Source organism: Sparus aurata, chromosome 7 (genome assembly GCF_900880675.1).
Source record: "Sparus aurata chromosome 7, fSpaAur1.1, whole genome shotgun sequence".
Lineage (NCBI taxonomy): Eukaryota > Metazoa > Chordata > Actinopteri > Spariformes > Sparidae > Sparus > Sparus aurata.
In genome coordinates, this window is record NC_044193.1 from 29,059,232 (window position 1) to 29,079,772 (window position 20,541).

Consider the following 20,541-nt stretch of genomic DNA (forward strand, 5'->3'; position numbering starts at 1 on the left):
GGGGTCACTGTGAGAGTACAATTTCTCTTCATTCATCATTTTAGACCGACTAGAAAAAACACAAATCAGTTAAGGATTAATTTGTGAGCAACAGGGAATATCAGGAGCCTGTCACAATGCCAAAAACATATAGTCGGAATTGTAAATTGAACACGGTGGAGTTAATACTTGCATTTTTGTAGCAGGCTCACCGTAGCTGCTACGCTAAAAGCGTTGCATTGCATCCGTGCAAAGTGGTAGATGCGCCACTAGACATGATCGACGAGAACTCGCAATGTCTGGATACACCTGTGTTTATACCTTAAATGACTCTGTCGGATGTAACCTTACATTTCGGTCTTTGTAACTTCTTTAAATAGTGTAGATGTGATGTATCGTTGACTTTCCACTGACTACATAACCCAGAAAGACTATGGCTGTGGCCGTTTGCTCTTCGTTTGGATCTCAACTCAGTAAAGAATTCCTGTTGAGGCAAATGTACGTGTATCACTGCTCGTCCATTCATTTCAGATCTGCGCTTTGCTTTTATCTGAGCAGCTACGGTGAAGAATTTTGGCCTGAGAAGGGTGAAAATAACATCTCTTCAAATCAATCTGAGATCTCTGGGGTTTTTGAAACTTGGATGACAGTGAATAAGCTATGTGGAGCTATTTTATATGTTTTTTTGCATTGACATCTGTTGTGTAGGAGAACACGGCAAATTTATTTTGCTGTGAAACTCCGGAAATGTTTTGGAACTTCACCAAATCTTCTATCAGCACAGAGGTGAGAAGATTGTGACTGATTTTTCAAAATTGTAAGAAAAAAAATGGTGAGCCGGACAAAAGGTAACATAACCTGCTCCAACTATGCCTCAGCTAATAATTCAAAAATGGCATTTAGTATCCCTCTAAATGATGGGTGCTCTACCTATAAATGTGAAAATGTTTTCTGTTTTCCATGGAGGACATACACCTGTCCCACAGGCTCAGTGACTTCACCTGGTCTCCTTCATGAGGATGGTAGTTGAATCTAAATGGAAGGCAGAAGGCGGAGTCGTGCTGCTGTAGCAATGCGTCTCTGTCTCCACCCTGGTCCAGGGACGTCACAGCAGCCTCCAGCTGCTTCAGCCCCGTCTCCTCTGTCTTCTGGATGCGCCACCTACTAGCCAGGTAGCACTTCATCACCCTCTCCATGGACAGATGGAAACCCAGGTCACAGCACTGCCAGGACAAAGGGAAAAAAAGAGAAAAATAACACGTTACAAGAGAAAGTCATGTATTCAAAGTCTGTAGAGTCTGTACTCAAGAGGAAGAACAAAGGGGAAGAGGGGGTGGAGATGGAAGGTAGGGCAGAGAGCAAGATGAGAAGGCAGGAATTATGTGAAAAAAAGGCTGTGATGACTGTGATGGTGTGGGAGAAAAAAAGTGTATTAGAAAACATTTGTTTTAATTTTCTGACGGACAGCGTCTTGAAAAAAAATCCGGCTATTCTGCTCAGAAACACACACAGACATTCACAGAAGACAACATTGTGTGTTTCATACGTCAATGAGAGTGCTGACGTCCTGCAGGTAGTACTTGTTCATGGCTGCATTGGCTGCTGATAGATTCAGCAGGTAGTCATTACGAGCCTTGGTGCACTTCAGCTGGGTCTCCTGCACTCTGCCATGCCTCTGTACGCACACACACACACACACACACACAAAAAAAAAAATAAGTAAGAGAAGATAACATACATGAGAACACAAATTCAAACAGACAACACATTATGATATCATGTGTCCATGGCACTAACATGCCCTCATACACCATATAAAGAATTTACAGAACTGTGAAGTTTATACACACTCAGACAAACAACAGGAAACCCCCTTTTGAGACTTCCTGCCAAACACTTACACCACACACACACACTCACTTTCTCCATTAATCTCTCCATCTTCTTGACGGAACTCCGCCTCTGTCCTCCTGATTGGCCGAGGCCGAGCTCAGCCGACTTGCCGGTGTGCCTCTCCTCCAACCGCTCGGCTTCCTTCAGTTTGCCCTCAGCTATCAGGCAGTCTGTGTGGTACTGGTTATATGTCTTCAGAGCCTTCATTAGCACAGGTCACATAACAGAAACTCCACATCAGCACTGTCATTGTCTTGATTTATTACATTGTTTTGAGTTATTACATGCAAAGGCAACACTATAAAAACTCACTGTCTGTAGCTCAGTGGTGACCTTTAGCAACTCGTCTTGCATTTGGATGCCAACTTCTTTACTCTGAAATGTACAACAGTAGATCATTTCAGAATGTGCAAAAACACCAGACTTAATTGTTTAAACGCACCACAAGGGACAAATGAAACATTCTCAATGTCATATTGATGCCATGACCTACAAAAGCAAACGAGACCATCAGCGAGAAGATTGGCTTATTTCTGCATAGTTATTATAATTATTCATAATGCCAGTCACAGAGCTGGGATCCCGACTTATTCAGGTCGGATAAATGGTAAAATTGAAACAATTTTTTAAAGTGGAGTGCTGAGAATGAATTCAGAGTCAGACCGCCTGTAGAAAGACACTGCTCTGTAGTCTATTCTACCGCTGGGAAACTGAAATAAAGAAATTAAAAAGTTATATTATGGTAAGTAAAATGTGTACTTTATGTGAAGTTTTGTGCTGGAAATTTATGCTAGTTGCCTGACTGCCTGACAACCTCAGGGCGAAAACAGAGACTCCCTGTTAATTCCCAAATTTTCCAATTCAACTTTTCATTTTAAAGATTAATAAGACAAGATATAACGTGTTCATTAGTGAGCTTCAGAGGTGCTGCAATTTGTGTATGTTTGGACAGAGCCCAGCTACTGTTTCCAGTCTTGCCTATGCTAAGCTAAGACTCTGGCTACAATGAACACATTGGCTAGCTTTTGTTTTAGGGATTTTGTTTGTCATTTTTGATGTGAAACACAGTTTGCTTACAATGGGCAAGTTAGCATTAGCACCATAAACAACATGAAGTTATTAAGAAACCACCAGCTGTTAGTTCAACGCCAACAGCGTGAGCAAAACCCCAATGCGGAAGCGGAGTCATTTCCTGTATAGTGGTAGGTTCAGTAACAAAAAATTGACGCTGTATTACATCATTCTTTATAAACGGGCCATGCAAGACTCAAGGAAAAAAACAATTTAAATATAAGACTGGTCTGTTATTAAGCATGTAGAGCTCATCTTTGTGGCACAAATGCACCACTTGCACTGCGATACTCTCATTTTGCTTTGTGTAGCCAGTTTCATGGATTACAGTGGGAGTGTGCTCTGTTAACGGTCTTGCATACGTCACATGCTCAACGAGTCAGCCTTTGGGGTACTTGCTCTACCTTCATATTCAGTGAACCATAATGAGAGTGGTCACAATCTTCTCGTCCAATTCTGGGCAGGATAGCAAACAGTCCCTTTATCTAAAACTATTCCTTGAACTAACTATGATAACTGGAAATATATGTAATCACAGAAGTATACAAATAACACTCCATTAGAAAAATAATGCTTTATTTTGCAATTGTTCTGCTTGGCATACTAGAATATGATTTCCTGTTTATCCTAAAGTAGCCATTATCATTTGTATTGTTATTTAGTAGCAGAACTGGACAGAACTACAGTGAAGGCATCAATAGCTGCTTCAATATAATTTTGGCAGGGATTTTAGAGAAGCTAAAAGGGTCTTGCTCTGCTTGGCGTAGGGCCTAACAACACCTCTTAGCTGCTCTCAAATGACTGTAGTGGTTTAATTAAAATTCTGCTCACTTCTCAACTATGTGAAGGTACAGAGTGTGTCTGACAACCAGTAATTTGAGCAAGATGAGTCTGTGTACTAAAGTGAATGAGACTGCAGATGCTACTGCAGTACTAAGACAGATAACAGAGGACAAATACATGGAGGGGCATTTATAAGAAGACTTCCATTGTGTTCTGTGTCTGTAAACTTTAAGAGTTTATGAGTTCACTTTTCAAGGCTGGTAAGTAACTCAGCTGAGTTTTGTGCTGTACTACTGTACTTTACTAAAAATTGTTAGGCTTAATTTTCTTATGGGAGAGAAAGCTTATGGGAGCGATATCTGTGGTTTATCAGTGTAACTTGATGTTGGTGTGGCAATTGGCTTCTTTGCTTTGCTCCAGGTACTGACAATCCACAGAAAACTCCTTAAAATAATATTTAAATATGAATGTAAATGGAAAAAATCCTAACCTTCTAACAATCTTGAACGGTATGGCCATTCCATAGGTTTTTTTATATTTATTACACAGAAACTCTGTCAGATACATTTTTACAACTAAACACATAGGTTAGGCTTTACCACATCTCCTGATCTCAGCATTGAATATGATCACTAACTTGAAAAAAAAAAAAAAAAAAAAAAAGTTCAGAGGAGTGCGACATGTTCTCACTTTATGCTTCAGACAGACGCTCCGCCTACCACTCTAACATGGGTTTTGCATGTGAACCAAATTTTTCAAAATAAAATTTGCTGAGAATCAATTGACATTCTATGAGTTTTGGCGTCCAGGAAAGGGAAAAGTTAAGCGACCTCTGTCGTCAAAAGAAACATTTGCAGTTTGGTTAGGTCAAGGCAGAGTTAAAAAGTTAAAAAGAAGTCAATATTGACTATATAGCCGAAGTCTTTCCGTTGGACCAGCATGGAACCTGAATTCAGAAAACTCACTACAGCAGTGAATGGCGAGTGACAACTCATTTTTGATCCCATTTGAATTGTGCCATAAATCACACAGACAGTGTTATAAGATGAGTTTTCAACCTGAGGAACTCGCAGTTAAAAAAAAACAGTTAAATATAACATATATGTCATGTAGACAAAGTGACAAAGACAATGTGAAAGTACGTAATTAGAGCAGCTACACACCCAACAGTTGCGGAAGCGATGTTGTTTCGTTTAAAGCTCACCAAAACTCACAACTGTAACCTTGTATAGCAAGTACCTCCATATCAGTTAGCTCTGCTTTTGCATATATGCGGTTGTCAATATGTTGTGATTATCGCCTTTTTATACTTTCAATACTTTTTCTGTGCCAATGTGACGACCTTGATGGTGTCACTGAGCAGTTTCACAAGAAGCTAAATGATACTTTTATGAAAAAACTTTTTGGATTTGCAAAGCCACAGCACCTTTTAAATTGACAAACATCACGTGAGTAATTTATAGTACAATACAAATGGGATCAGAAAAAAGTATTCATTTTTTTTCTTCCCCATAGAATACTAAATGAAGTCCCATGGGTCACTTCGGGAGACGTTGGATTTCGCCTCTCTATCAGTTTCTTAAATTTAATAAACAGCGCTGTCCTGGGAAAAGTCCAGCGCTTGATCCATCCAACTCCAACAACCTTCTACCTTTGCTCACTGTAGCAGGATGACTTGTGTGGTGACTACTATTGGCACTGTTAACTTTCACTGTAAGTCTTGATTGCCTCTGTTGTGTCTGCTTCCGCACCCGCGTGACCTAAGACCAAACATCCACTCACCTTTTTGTGCAGACGGTGTGTATCCTCCGTACTGTATGTCAACCTCTGTGTGAGTGTGTTGCAGCAGGTGTCACCCAGTGCTGCATGTTCCCGGCTCTCCAGACGAGTCTGAGTCAGCAAAACGGACCAGACCTGACACACAGACTGACCCCACTGCTCCTTCCTGGAGAAAAACAGACATGTTTACTTGTTAAATGGCCTCGGGAAACACTTCACAATCACAAGAGCAATAGAAAAAGACACGTGTGCCCTCCAACACTCTCTACACACTTACTTCTTAGTCTTGTGGGTGAATCTCTCTGTGAGTTTGTCGAGGGCTCGCGCATATTCAGCCTCGATGTCGCCTCGGCGTCGGAGAAACTCAGAGAGGTCTGAGAGCTGCTGCTGTTTCACCTCTACCTGAGAGTCTAAAATCTTGACCTGGTCGGTCAGTTGAGCCCGCAGGTCTGACGTACACAGAGGCAGACAGAGATGGACGGACACAGAGAGAGAGACAGACAGGGGGAGGAGGAGGAAGACAGTAATTTAAGTCAACACATGTTTACAACCCTGGACACATACTAACGTAGGCAAACAGAGAGAGTGGCATGAGAAAAGATACACATAAATGAATGAACACAGTGATCAGATCTGATTTTTAAGACTATCTGACTTCACAGTTGAGGTTTTCACTTGATATGGTGTCTCACAGCACATAGTAATACACACTCATCCAACATTTACCCATTGTATCATGTTGCAATTGTGTGCTGCTGAAAGGATATAAAAACACATGCATATACTGTTCTGTAGAGCAGTCCTTATCTTGTAACCCAGGGAGTGATTTTGTCTTCTGTTTGTCTTCACTGTTACAGTGATACATTACTTTAGCCAGTAACAGAATAATTCAATGCATTTCTTTTTTTTTTAAGTATTTTTTTTGGCCTTTTGGCTTTATTGATAGAACAGCTGAAGACTGGGACAGGAAACAGGATGAGAGAGAGGGGGAGTGACACGCAGCAAAGGGCCCCACAGGCTGGGAGTCGAACCCAGGTCCACTGCAGCGAGGACAAAGCCTCTGTACATGGGACGCCTGCTCTACCAACTGAGCTAAACATATCATAAAAAGTACCGCAGTGAATTCATACACAACACACCATTTCTGCCTGCGCAGCAACAGATAAATCTACCCTCGAAGAAGAAGCAAAAAGCTGCAGATTCAGATGCTGCATTAACACGCACCTCTGATGGAGTTGGAAGTCGTAACTCGTACTTCGGTGTGTTCATGTACGTCATGTTGGAATGTGGGAGCACCGTGGACGCCAAAAAGAAGTTGTTTTGCATTTTATTGCTCAGGGCGTTTAAACAACACGGCGACAGCTGTTGCCAATATTAGAGTGACAAGGAAGCACAAAGGAAAAGACACATATGTTTACTTTTGCTGTCCAAGATGTTCTCCGACTTTAGAGGGCATCAAAAAATGTTTTTCCAATAACTCTGAAAGGTCATGAGCGCACAGAGACTTTTTTTTTTGTTTATCAATGAAAAGGACATAAACGTGACAGTCAAGTGCAACCTATGTATTGGGAAGCCGAGGGAACTGTGCAGTGAAAAACAGCTAAGGTAACCTGAAGACACAACACAAAGGAGTTCACACTAAAACTAAGTCAACTGTAAAGCAGAGGAGATGGGCTAAGGACAAGTGTTGAAGCAACAACAGTTGGATTTCTCTGGATCTGACGAGAAAATGCTTGAACTCCAACACGTTAGGAGTCTATTGCGGAGGATATGCATCCTCTGTTAGAATCACCAAATTTAAATATCTTCACAGCAAAAATTCTGTCAAAATACATTTTAAGGTAAGCTTACTTTGCCATACACACCAGGTTATATCAAGTAGTAGTATAGTTCATTCATACATCATGGAATTTCTGAGAAATTATGCAATTAGAGAATATACAACCATGTCTTTTCTCATCACACATTTCACCTGAATAATCTATCGAAGCTGCTCCTCCAGGGAACAAGAACTAAAGGTACTACATGGAGTTTTTAACTGTTTATGAGACAGTTTTAATTCATTACTGATGCCCCAAAATCACCCACATGAGCAAACAAGATCATCATTGAGAAGATTAACTCTTCTTCATGGTTACTAAAATTATTTCTAAGGCCTGTCACGGGTTGAATTTCAATTTATCCAGATCAGATAAGTCATAAAATTAACTATATTTTCCAGTGCTGAGGATGAACGGAGGGCTAGGGGAAAGACGCTCTTTAGTCTGGTGATACTAAAACAAAGTTTACTTTTCCACACCCTCAACAGGGCCGACCGAATCAACAAACAAATGAAAGTTCCTTGTAGCTGCTTTTAATAAAATGCTGTCCATGCTGCTATTTGAAGATGGGAATGCCACTGTTTTAATTTGACAACAACAAATACAGTAGATTACTACACACAGCTCACTTGTAACATCCCAACATAAGCTTGTATTATACACCCAGGCTTGTATGCAAACACAGCTAAGCCAGTAGCGACATGGGACAGTGCTGCACGTTGGTTTGAAAAGGCTAATACAAACATCACTCTCTCAAATAACACCACCTCCACTCTGCGCTCTCCCCTCTCTCTTTCTCTCCCTTCTTTTCTTACCTTCTCCTGGCTCTCTCTTTCTTTTCTTCCTCGCCCACCCTCCCCACCCCCAGTCCGCCCGCTCCTTCTTTTCCCTCTTTACTCTTTTTCCTCTGTCTCTGCGTGAGTATACAGCCTGGGGCAGACTGGATGTGAGGAGACAGCATCACTAATACTGGCTATAAATACACCCTTGTAGTACAGTACAGAGAACCACCCAAACACACATTCCCCCCTTAAAAACACAACATTTAACACACACACACACACAGACAACGTTGTTGTCGCGTGAAAAATCTTGTAACGCCACTATGTTCATGTTGTTAATTAAAATACTCTGTGTTCCTTTTGGCCTTCAGAGACCCTGTATGGACTGTCATCAAGCGTGAAAAATACAGAAAGCTACAACCAAGAGTGATTTTATGAGTTTGCCAACATATGTTTGAGTGCACAAATGTACGCATATGCACAAATATATTCCACTGCTGTCTATGTCTGGATGACTGTGCAGAGCAACTGCACACATTCATACATGAGTGCACACGTGCTGTCTTATACGCATTCATGCGTGCAGGTAAGGCCACATGCATAAACAGAAGCGCAAAAAGGGCTCAGACCTACACAGGGACTTGCACACATGTACATACATGCTGCCTTACCTTTCATCTGCGATTCGTACTCGGCCAGACTCCCCTTCTCCCTCCTCAGCTTTCCATGTGAAGTCATCATCTTTGACCCCTTGACTCTCGTCTGTCACTGAGACCTTCCTTCCTGAACTCGGATTCTTATCGTAGCCTCGCAGTCTCCCCTCCTGAAACCTTTCGACCTCAGTGCCCCCTGCAGCTCTGTAGTCCGTGACCTTTCACCCCTGTCCCCTTGGCCTTTGCTGCTCTACAGATGCGCGCAGCGCATCCGCATCAGTGTCGATCGGCTGCGCTCGACTGGGGTGTCAGTCTCGCTGAAGTGTCTGTGGAATCCCCTGGGCTGCTGATATGAAAGCTGATCCATAGGTGAGCTGGCCTGAAAAAAGAGGGAAAATAAGAAGTGGATTTAGATGACAAGATGCAGCAGGGGGCAAGAAGGGGTGATTTATCGAGACCAGAATGAGAAAATGAGAGCCAAAGGAAGAGGACAAATGAGGCTAGGGCGACGAGACAGAAAGGGACAGTGACACCAGAGAAGGGAGATTTAATAGGAGGGACAGCGAGGATGGGGCAGAGCGCAGAACGGACAGTAAGAGGGCAGAGTGATGAGGATGTGAGGAGGGATGGAGGATGGGGGATGGGAAGAGGAGAGGTGATGAGTAACAGTAGTAATGAAGGACACTCAATGCCTTGAGGTTAGACGTTGGGGATGTCTACAATATAAAGGAAATAGTCAAATACACGTACTGCACAAGCTGAATACGATTTTTTTTTTAAACGGTCGTACATTCGAAATCTAGAGTCACAGAAGGATGTCGTAAATACTCTCTGGGGACCCACCTGAAACTGGCCTGTGATCGTTTCAACTCGTGGTTTGCTGATACATTAACAATTTCTCACAGTTGCTCTGTGGGTTACCACTTGTCATGACTGTAAATCTGTTTGTTGTGTTCTGGTCTGGTTTTGTCTTGTGTTTTCTTGTATTTGATTTCCATGTCTCTGTATCTTGTCTTGTGTCTTGTTTTTCCCATGCCCTCATGTGTCCTTTAAGTTCTCCTGTGTTTTTTCCTATGTTCCCTCTGGCTCCCTCTGTCCATTGCCCTGGTCCCTTCATGTGCTCCTCCCCTTCGTTATCTCACCTGTTGGTCCACCTCACCTGTTCCTCGTCTTGTCATCAGTGTTTGTGTATTTAGTCTCTGTGTTCCCTTCACTCCTTGTCTGGTCATTGTTCTTGTCAGCCCCTGTTTACGTCCGTGCTCTCGTCCATGTTCTTCGAGTCCCGTCTTGGTATGTTTTGGTTTTGAGTTTTCCATGTTTGATTTGTACTTTGCCTTTTTCTTTGCACTTTGTGGAACTGTTTTATTTTGCTACTTTGTCTTGCTGTTGTGTTGCTACTTTGCCTCTTGCCCCTGTTTTGTCTGCTTTTGGTTTTTTGATATCAGCTTTGGTAAAATAAAGCTCGCTTTTGTTTCCCAATATCCTTGCCTCCCGTGCTTGACTGCATTTGGGTCCACCTTCCCCTTATCCATAGTCTTCCCTTAAAACCCCGACCTGACAGAATGACCAGACCATGTAAAATGGACCCAGCAGATTTCAGCAAACAGATCATGGTCATTGAGGAGAAACTATGGGGAAATCTTGACACTAAAACAAATGTAAAAGAAATGCTACAGGTTTTAGCTGAGTTCAACAGGGACATATTTGACAGGCCTTGGTTGTGGGCGGTTCCATACGCTGTGGAGCTAATAACTGAAGTGGCTGACCTCAGAAGAACTCTGGTTGCCCAACTAAACAGCCGCAACTCCCAGTTAGCTCCCAGCTTTCCAGCCCAAACTGGCGCCTCAGTCTCAGCCCCAGCCTATGCCTCAGCTCCATCCCCAGCCCATGCCTTGGCCTCAGCCCATGCCTCAGCCCATGCCTCAACTTCAGTCTCAGCTGAAGTGTCTCCTTTTTGTGGAACCCGGCTGGCCTACAAGGCCCCACCGAGAAAGCGACGAGCCCGTCCACGTCCTGGCTCCCTGAAGTCAGGCTCTGGGGTCCCAGCCCAAACTCACGCCTCGGCTCCGGCCACAGACCACGCCTCGGCTCTGGCCACAGACCACGCCTCGGCTCCGGCCACAGACCACGCCTCGGCTCCGGCCACAGACCACGCCTCGGCTCCGGCCACAGACCACGCCTCGGCTCCGGCCACAGACCACGCTCCGGCCACAGACCACGCCTCGGCTCCGGCCACAGACCACGCCTCAGCTCCGGCCACAGACCACGCCTCGGCTCCGGCCACAGACCACGCCTCAGCCACAGCACAGCTACCAGCCCATGCCTCAGCTCGATACCCAACTCCTATGTTGGCTGCCCAGCCGATGCCAGTTGGGTCATCCCCTTTGACGGCATGGCTGACAATGGTTCCAGCTGGCCCTCAGTCGGCGGCCCGGTCGACACCTGCCAGTGGCCTTCAGTCGGCGGCCCGGTCGACACCTGCCAGTGGCCTTCAGTCGGCGGCCCGGTCGACACCTGCCAGTGGCCTTCAGTCGGCGGCCCGGTCGACACCTGCCAGTGGCCTTCAGTCGGCGGCCCGGTCGACACCTGCCAGTGGCCTTCAGTCGGCGGCCCGGTCGACACCTGCCAGTGGCCTTCAGTCGGCGGCCCGGTCGACACCTGCCAGTGGCCTTCAGTCGGCGGCCCGGTCGACACCTGCCAGTGGCCTTCAGTCGGCGGCCCGGTCGACACCTGCCAGTGGCCTTCAGTCGGCGGCCCGGTCGACACCTGCCAGTGGCCTTCAGTCGGCGGCCCGGTCGACACCTGCCAGTGGCCTTCAGTCGGCGGCCCGGTCGACACCTGCCAGTGGCCTTCAGTCGGCGGCCCGGTCGACACTGCCAGTGGCCTTCAGTCGGCGGCCGGTCGACACCTGCCAGTGGCCTTCAGTCGGCGGCCCGGTCGACACCTGCAGGGGGGTGGCCTTCAGTCCGTCCCGGCACCTCGGTCGGAGGCCCGGCCGAGGCCCGTCCCGGCACCTCGGTCGGAGGACCGGCCGAGGCCCATGCCAAGCCCTGTCCCTGCTCCTCGGTCGGAGGACCGGCCGAGGCCCATGCCAAGTCCCGTCCATGCTCCCTCGGTAGGAGGACCGGCCGAGGCCCATGCCAAGTCCCGTCCCAGTGCCTCGGTCGGAGGACCGGCCGAGGCCCTGTCCCAGCACCTCGGTCGGAGGTTCGGACGAGGCACGTTCCTGCACCTCGGTCGGAGGTCCGGCCGAGGCCCGTTCCTGCACCTCGGTCGGAGGTCCGGCCGAGGCACGTTCCTGCACCCTCGGTCGGAGGTCCGGCCGAGGCCCGTTCCTGCACCTCGGTCGGAGGACCGGCCGAGGCCCGTTCCTGCACCTCGGTCGGAGGACCGGCCGAGGCCCATGCCAAGTTCAGACCCTGCACCTCGGTCGGAGGACCGGCCGAGGCCCATGCCAAGTTCAGACCCTGCACCTCGGTCGGAGGCCCGGCCGAGGCCCGTTCCTGCACCTCGGTCGGAGGCCCGGCCGAGGCCCACGCCAAGTTCAGACCCTGCACCTCGGTCGGAGGCCCGGCCGAGGCCCGTTCCTGCACCTCGGTCGGAGGCCCGGCCGAGTCCCACGCCAAGTCCAGCGCCTGCTCCTCGGTCGGAGGCCCGGCCGAGGCCAGTACCAAGTCCCGTGCCAAGTCCAGTGCCAGCTCCTTGGTCGGAGGCCAGGCCGAGGTCGTCTGCCGCCAGCGACCCTTTATTGGCTCACAGGCCACCAGCTCCCTGCGAACCTCTGTTGGTGGTCCGGCCAAAGCCCAGGAGGGTTTCCCAGTCAGCGATCCGGCCTCAAGAGGGCTTCAGCCTTCGCCTCCGCCGCCGGCCTCCAGTGGGTCCCAGCCCACGTCTTCGCCGCCGGCCTCCAGTGGGTCCCAGCCCACGTCTTCGCCGCCGGCCTCCAGTGGGTCCCAGCCCACGTCTTCGCCGCCGGCCTCCAGTGGGTCCCAGCCCACGCCTTCGCCTTCGCCGCCGGCCTCCAGTGGGTGCCAGCCCACGCCCTCGCCTTCGCCGCCGGCCTCCAGTGGGTGCCAGCCCACGCCTTCGCCTTCGCCGCCGGCCTCCAGTGGGTGCCAGCCCACGCCTTCGCCTTCGCCGCCGGCCTCCAGTGGGTGCCAGCCCACGCCTTCGCCGCCGGCCTCCAGTGGGTGCCAGCCCACGCCTTCGCCTTCGCCGCCGGCCTCCAGAACGCCTTCGTCTTCGTCGCCGGCTTCCAGAGCACCTTCGCCTTCGTCGCCGGCCTCCAGAACGCCTACGCCTTCGTCTTCATCGCCGGCCTCCAGAGCACCTTCGACTTCGTCGCCGGCCTCCAGAGCGCCTTCGCCTTCGACTTCGTCGCCGGCCTCCAGAGCGCCTTCGCCTTCGACTTCGTCGCCGGCCTCCAGAACGCCTACGCCTTCGTCGCCGGCCTCTAGGGGGCCCCAGTCCACGTCCCCGGCCTCTAGGGGGCCCCAGTCCACGTCCCCGGCCTCCAGTGGGTTCCAGTCCTTGCCTCCATCCTCCTGTTTGTTTGGACCTTGGCCCTCCTCCAGACCCCCTCCACCCTCCCAGGCTCACTTGGACTTATGTTTTGAGGGACATCTTGAAGCTGTCCCTTGAGGGGGGGGTACTGTCATGACTGTAAATCTGTTTGTTGTGTTCTGGTCTGGTTTTGTCTTGTGTTTTCTTGTATTTGATTTCCATGTCTCTGTATCTTGTCTTGTGTCTTGTTTTTTCCCATGCCCTCATGTGTCCTTTAAGTTCTCCTGTGTTTTTTCCTATGTTCCCTCTGGCTCCCTCTGTCCATTGCCCTGGTCCCTTCATGTGCTCCTCCCCTTCGTTATCTCACCTGTTGGTCCACCTCACCTGTTCCTCGTCTTGTCATCAGTGTTTGTGTATTTAGTCTCTGTGTTCCCTTCACTCCTTGTCTGGTCATTGTTCTTGTCAGCCCCTGTTTACGTCCGTGCTCTCGTCCATGTTCTTCGAGTCCCGTCTTGGTATGTTTTGGTTTTGAGTTTTCCATGTTTGATTTGTACTTTGCCTTTTTCTTTGCACTTTGTGGAACTGTTTTATTTTGCTACTTTGTCTTGCTGTTGTGTTGCTACTTTGCCTCTTGCCCCTGTTTTGTCTGCTTTTGGTTTTTTGATATCAGCTTTGGTAAAATAAAGCTCGCTTTTGTTTCCCAATATCCTTGCCTCCCGTGCTTGACTGCATTTGGGTCCACCTTCCCCTTATCCATAGTCTTCCCTTAAAACCCCGACCTGACACCACTGTTGTTTACAGATGTTAGAGGGAGAGTACGCCAATTTCACAAATCAAAGTCAGTTTACTCATCATGAGAAGAACTTCTCAGGCTTGGAGAGGCAGTTGTCTTTTGTGGCTCTGGAGGAGTATTGACAAATGAGAAAAAATAACCCTGCTGATCATCTGGGCTCTCTTAATGCAGTTGAAAAGTGGGAGGAGTCACTTGTAACAAGGACATTTTTTTCCCACTCTAAATTCCAATTTTTTATTGCTATGTAATGTTTTCCGAGGGTCAGGGTAAGTCAGCATAGAAACTAGGGTTGCTCTGATACTGCCACTTAGAAATGTTCTTCATTTTCAAATAAAAGTATTTTTTTGTTTTCAATCAAAGCAACATTATGTAACTTTTTACCTCACAAAGACAGCTTTAACATCCTTGTGATGGCACAGTGTCTTGTAATAGGTTGAATGGTGTCTCTGTCTCAGCCACTTCGTTACCCTCAAATAGTAGGATCGCAGCGTTAAATACATGTTTACTTCAAGATACAAGTTTTCAAGACTGAACATTGTTATGCCTAAATGAATTTTGTTTGTAGTTAGCACCTACATTACATCTAGCAAATTGTTACAGACCAGGGACTCTGTGGGGGACACCAAATCATATGAAATGCCCTAAAACCTAGAGCAATTATGTTACTACAGCTGATGGTTGCTAATTGAAGCTAAATATTCATTTATGAATGTCACATAATAATCAGTCAGTCTATGTAATTTCATAGCGGATGGATCAAAATACTACAATACCCATGAGCCTCAGCCGCAAACAAAATTCATTTCAATTAAGGTGTCGATTGTGTTTAAAGTTGTTTTGAGCAGTGTGATCATCATATTCACCTCTGTGATGCTGGGAATGTCTCTGACTGAAATCGCCCTGGGAGCTGTAGTTTTCATCAGTCAGTCTTGTACCTTCAACTTTTTATCAAAGAACCAGATATTTTGTTGCCCATTTTACTGTTAAGACAGTACTCAAATCAACGGAAATATGCAATGAGACAAGAATACACAAGGAGCAGTGTGTTTACTGATGTACTGAAGTGAAAGAGATTCATGCAGGGTTAACAATGTTTCAACTTCAAAACTTCTTTTTTAGTTTATGTTCATTATAAATAAAGATACAGAGATGGAAAAGGAAAAAGGAGAGTCTAGAGTAAAACCAACAGAAAGAAGTTTCTGATGTGTCTCGAGGTCAGTCAGAGGCTGAGCTGATCACACACACACAAAGGCATGCTCCCACACACAGCTTGGCACCTCTGTTGCCAGCCATGCCAACTTACAGATGACATCAGAGGATTTAATACGCTGGATATTTGGTGTGAATCCAGTCAAATTAAAGTCTGCCCAAATGGCCAAGTGGTTGAATTTGTGTGACAGTTTAAATTTCAATCCAAACTATGGAAGTGCTCCAACTGTGATTGTCTCTGGAGAAACTAAACAGGACTTTTACTCGATAACCTCACTCTGCAGCTCTATTGGGCATACATAAACAAAGTTACCATGCATGGACAGTGGGGGAGTCCATTTATGCGACATGATTGTTCACCAGGCAGGGAGGGTTTGATGAAAAGACTAAATAAGATGGGTTATGGGAAGTGTTGGGATCAGCAGCTTTGGGACAAACCCACAGACAACAAATCGAGATATCTAGCACTGAATTTGACATTTAATTTTTAGATTTGTTTGTTGCCAATTCTATAAAACCGCAATACTTAATCAGTGGAGGAATCCTTTAAAGGCAGATTACATGTTGCTTTGAATGACTAGAACCGCTGGATGCTGCTGAATGAGAGAGCCAGCTCGCCTACATTTTAAAGAGAATCAAATTAGTCCTGCATGCACATGACTAAAAGCTTACATTGCAGTACAAACAGGCATGGATGTTTATTAGTCAGCGTAAACCGTACTGACAAGATGAGTTCATGCACACATTATGTCTTGCACACACAGAGAGAAGGCAACTTCACTTCCCACATCCTGTGTCAGTTTCTCAACAGGTTTCAGTATTCTGCAATGAGTGCCAACATGTGCCGCTACCACTGGAGACACTGTTACTCAATCAGCCTCAAGTCATTCTTTAGTTTGGTTAAAACCTTAAACAGCAGTTGAAGCAAAATAAAGGCAGTGCAGTTTACTAAACTGATTTACATTGACCTGGTTTCATGGGGTCTCCTGTGACCTACAGTAAGCTCTTGGAAATGGAGGTTTGAAGATCTGACAGGTTGTGTGTCATCAGTGTTATCATCACCAAAGCCTACTACTCAGAAGTTAAGAAATGCTGTTCCATCTGTACTCTCATTTCCCCTCCCAAAACTGTGTGTTGGACATGATCCAGACACATTGCAGTGGAGGTTTCAGACAGAACTAGAGAGTAAATGGAGAAGTGCAGCGAACAAATGCAGAGATCTCTGCAAATGAGACTGTGAGGGCCCCGAGACCTCTGAGGCCCCGGAGGCCTTCATCAGCGAGCGACCTTAATCTGCACAGAACAAAGCCAATGTAAATGATCTGAGAAAGAGAGAGGAGGGGCTGTGGGCGATCCAGCCAAAGAGCAGGGGAATGAGGGAGCACAATTGACTCGGAGGGGGTGTAAAAGGGGCAGTAAGGGCAAAGAGATGGAGGTTATCGGGGAACAGTGTTTCATACTTAAAGTCAAGGTCACTGGAAGAAGGAGGAGGTCATGTTGTACACGTAGTGAATATAAAGTAGAGTGAAGACAAGAGAGGGTACATGTGGTCCCCGGTGATAGATCCTTATTGCTGCCGAGGGGATTTTCTGCTAATTTCCTTTGAAGAAAAAAACCTAAGCGGAAGTAATACAAATGCCTCATTGTGTTTGCTGTTACGGCCAATACTGTATGGGGATTTCCTGACATTGCCGAGATGGCCGACCACACTGTGCCAGATTGACCCTGTTACTGTACATCTTGTGTTATCTCGTGTCACTGCAAAAATGTATCCCCATTTTTTCCATCTTTACAGCTGCATTGTTTCTACACAGCTGTCTCCTCCTATGAGTAAAAGATCATCCCTGATCCCTGCGAACCTGAGACAAAGCCAAAACATTGCTAATGCAGTGTAAAATGTCAAGAGGAACACACATGGGTGTCAGCACGACTCTCTGCTAAATTATCTCACTTCCTGAAAAAGACGACTTTTGGGAAATTTGAGGTTTCAGCTGAACTGTTAGAGCGCACACAGGCGCAGAAGTGGCATCTTTATCATTGCAGTATGATCGCAGATAAGCAGTCAAATGTTAAAGGGGTGCACAAGAGCGCTGAACATGAGCATATGCTAATCGGTGCTGTCAGGTGTGCTACATCTGTATGTTGACTGCTCCGAACACGAGTCAGGCAGAGTCAGGTGTGACACTCATCGGTCTGACAAACTGATTGGAGAGGCTCTTAAAGACACAAACACGATTGGGAGAAGACGCATGTTGCATTTAATGCTGCGAGGAGGGAACTGGGAGATAAACAGCAGTAGAGGGGAATAGATGTATTTGCCGAACACAAAATGGCTTTAAAAATAAAGCGCACCAAAAAATAAAAGCATTCACGAGTGATTCAGACGGTTTGTGCACCGTGTCACCCCACCTGACATGAGGCGCGATGGAATTAGATCAAATAGTCAACAGCAGACACAACATGTGCAAAGTTGGAGCTTAGAGCAGCTTCTGTCCTGCAGACCTCGTCATGACCTGAAATGGTTTCATCAGGAGATTAAAATGTGTTTCAGTTAACAGTATGTTAACAGCTGCAGGACTCTGTCATGCATTTTATTTTCCCAGATGTTATCTGTATGGACTAACGGTTTCCTAGTGTAAGAGTTAAAGATGCACTCATGCACTGTCTTTCAAGGTCTTTACAATTCTGACCTACTGGTACTGCAAAAGCCACTTCTGCTCATATGTGAAGGGCTTTAATCAACTAATCAGTACAGATTCCAAAAGAAAAAAAAAGTTGAAGCATCTTAGAGTCTTAGGCTATTAGTCATAGCCTCAGATTTTGAAATCATCAAAAAATGGCAAGACCATGAGACAACAGCAAAGCTCCTGAAAACTGGATCAGGAATGTAATTAAGAGATTAACAGCAGCAACTGCAGCCATGAATAACTATTACAGGGTAATTATAACTATAAATCAACAGCCTAACAAGAAAAGTCATATAGCCAGTGAAACGACTCAGGAATGTTAGTTACAAAGCAATATCTAAGGTAAATTGGCTAAAATGAGCAATTTTGGCTACTAGTCCAACCAGACCAAATAAGGCCATGGCAGCAAAATCCCTGACTGTGTGTATTTGAGCGCTGACGAATTTAACTTTTCATTTGTAAGAGGAGGAAAGGGTTATTACATAGTCTGTACTATGTAAAGCCTGCACTTCCTCAGAGTAATGCTTCTGCAAAAAAACTTGATCTACATGGAACCACTGGACGCTAACTGTCAGCATGTCAGCTCATTCATTGGCTGCTAGACTGCAAAGCAATTGTGAAGGAAGCTCATTCAGCCAACTTGATGGCACTACAACAGGTAAAGCGGCCTCCTGCTGGCTCTGGCCCCAGGTTTCATTTAGAACGTGTCATGGATTTAGGGCGACGCATGATTAGCTATGCAAAGTAGCAAAAATCCAAATTCATCATGTCACTGACAAAGTTTGCTTCTTGCCAGAGTCGCTCTACACTACTCTATATCCTTCCTTGACTGCAGCTGCTGCATAGCAAACAGGAAACTATATCGTAGTACGCTACCATGGGGTTTAACTCTCTTGCCATCTGTAGAGAATTACTTTGTACCTGCAAATCTCACTCAAAGTTTTTAGCTGCAGCTTAATCCTGGTTCTCATCGCTGCCAAAACACAGGCCACAGGGATGACTAGTTTCAAGGTGGCAGCGGAGAGCCGAGGCTACATAATGCATTACATAAAAGAAAGTATGGCCACCAAAGCACTTACAAAAAGCATTTAGAAAAAAAGGGGGACATCTAATAGGCTTTGGCAATGTAGCTTGGTGTATTTTACACACAGTATAAGGTGCCTTTCAGATTCTGGCATGGTGTCTAATTGCAATAGCACTGAGGACAGTTTGGCATCAGACAGGGCTACAAAATGAAAGCCAAAGGGCACAGAACAAATCCCACTGCTGTCTACACTTCTCAGGTCCTGCCCTGAGTTTTATGTAGAGGATCATTTACAAGTAATGTTTGTGGAATGCATACCTGTACGTCTTGGCAGCAAAAAGCTGTATAAAAAGTTAAATGAAAACAGTTTGGGACAGTCGGTTACTATGAGGGCTGAGAAGCCATCAGGTAGGCCACATCCGCTCCTCAGAGGCTGCTGAAACGCTGACTTCTATAACAGCATTTCCTTCAAACCTCCTGTGATAGAGCTCATAAGAGGTCAGTTTAGATATGATTCAACTGTCAGTTTTGGTCCCAGGTTCCACTACCACTCTGTACTTGTATGAGTCAAAAATACAGTACAGTATGAGTATGATTTCTGCGTAACGATGCTTTAAAGTTTATTCTGAATACTGAATGATAAATTGTATTTTTTACTTAAGTCAAATTTGGAATGCATGACTCCTCTAACAGAGTATTTCTACCTTCACTCAAATGGAAACAACTCCCCCTGAAAATAAGCTCATTCATTCATTTAGTCTCTGTAATGGAGATGTAGTATTGTATTATTGTATTGTAATAAGCATATGGAAATAGTGCATAATGATATGTTAAAGCAAAACACTTGCCTATTGCCAGTTTAAGGAAAATAAACGAGTACTTTGTCCACCATGGGATTTAACATATTACCAAGTCATTGCTTTTGCTATTGTTGTTTCAAGGAAAAAAAATACTGTCGGAGCTATTTCAAAGGGACACTTTGCAGTTTTTGGGGAGGAAACCTTAAAGGACAACACAATTACACGCTGTTTTATTTTGTTTATATGTGGCGGACCCTGCCATCTTTCCAGCTTCAAACAGTGTTCTGGGGACCTTATTTTCCTCTGAGAACAGCTTGTTTATTCAGTTATGGAAAAAATAAATATATCTGAGTTTGAATTTTTATCTCACTAATACTGTAAATATAACAAGAAAAAGAGTTTGGATTTCTTCTCCAAAACTACACAGTGCCTCTTTAATGTAATATGTTCAGTGAGATTGCCCACCACAGCCTACAGGTGAACTTCATGCACCTAATGCATGTGCAAGTAAAGAAAACGCATGTGAAATACATAATTCATTGCACTTCCCTCACTAGTATGAAGGCTATCCTGCATGTTCTGTTTGTGTAAAAATACCAAACTGGTTTCATAGCTTACACCACACTGCGGTCACTTTTATGAGGGCAATTTCAAACAGCATTTCAACCTGTGAGCTGCATTTCTAGGATTAGAATCAATGTGGACAGTCAAGAGAGAAGTCAGGATCTCAGCACAACTGTACTGTATGTTTAAGGAATTACACCT

The 20,541-nt window shown here is 45.7% G+C and overlaps 1 protein-coding gene across 3 annotated transcripts in view; it reads right to left on the bottom strand.

Moving 5' to 3' along the window:
- The window catches only part of LOC115584522 (SLIT-ROBO Rho GTPase-activating protein 3-like), a 41,514-nt gene that overhangs the window by 19,950 nt on the left and 1,023 nt on the right, over positions 1 to 20,541 (bottom strand). For all 3 annotated transcript variants that reach the window (XM_030421990.1, XM_030421991.1, XM_030421992.1), the window contains exons 2-8: positions 8,779 to 9,139; positions 5,783 to 5,954; positions 5,509 to 5,671; positions 2,185 to 2,247; positions 1,900 to 2,073; positions 1,526 to 1,654; positions 981 to 1,202 (exon numbers count right to left, since the gene is read on the bottom strand). In XM_030421990.1, coding sequence (XP_030277850.1) covers positions 981 to 1,202; positions 1,526 to 1,654; positions 1,900 to 2,073; positions 2,185 to 2,247; positions 5,509 to 5,671; positions 5,783 to 5,954; positions 8,779 to 8,848 — 993 coding nt within the window. In that variant the 5' untranslated portion in view covers positions 8,849 to 9,139. The remainder of the gene's footprint in view (positions 1 to 980; positions 1,203 to 1,525; positions 1,655 to 1,899; positions 2,074 to 2,184; positions 2,248 to 5,508; positions 5,672 to 5,782; positions 5,955 to 8,778; positions 9,140 to 20,541) is intronic.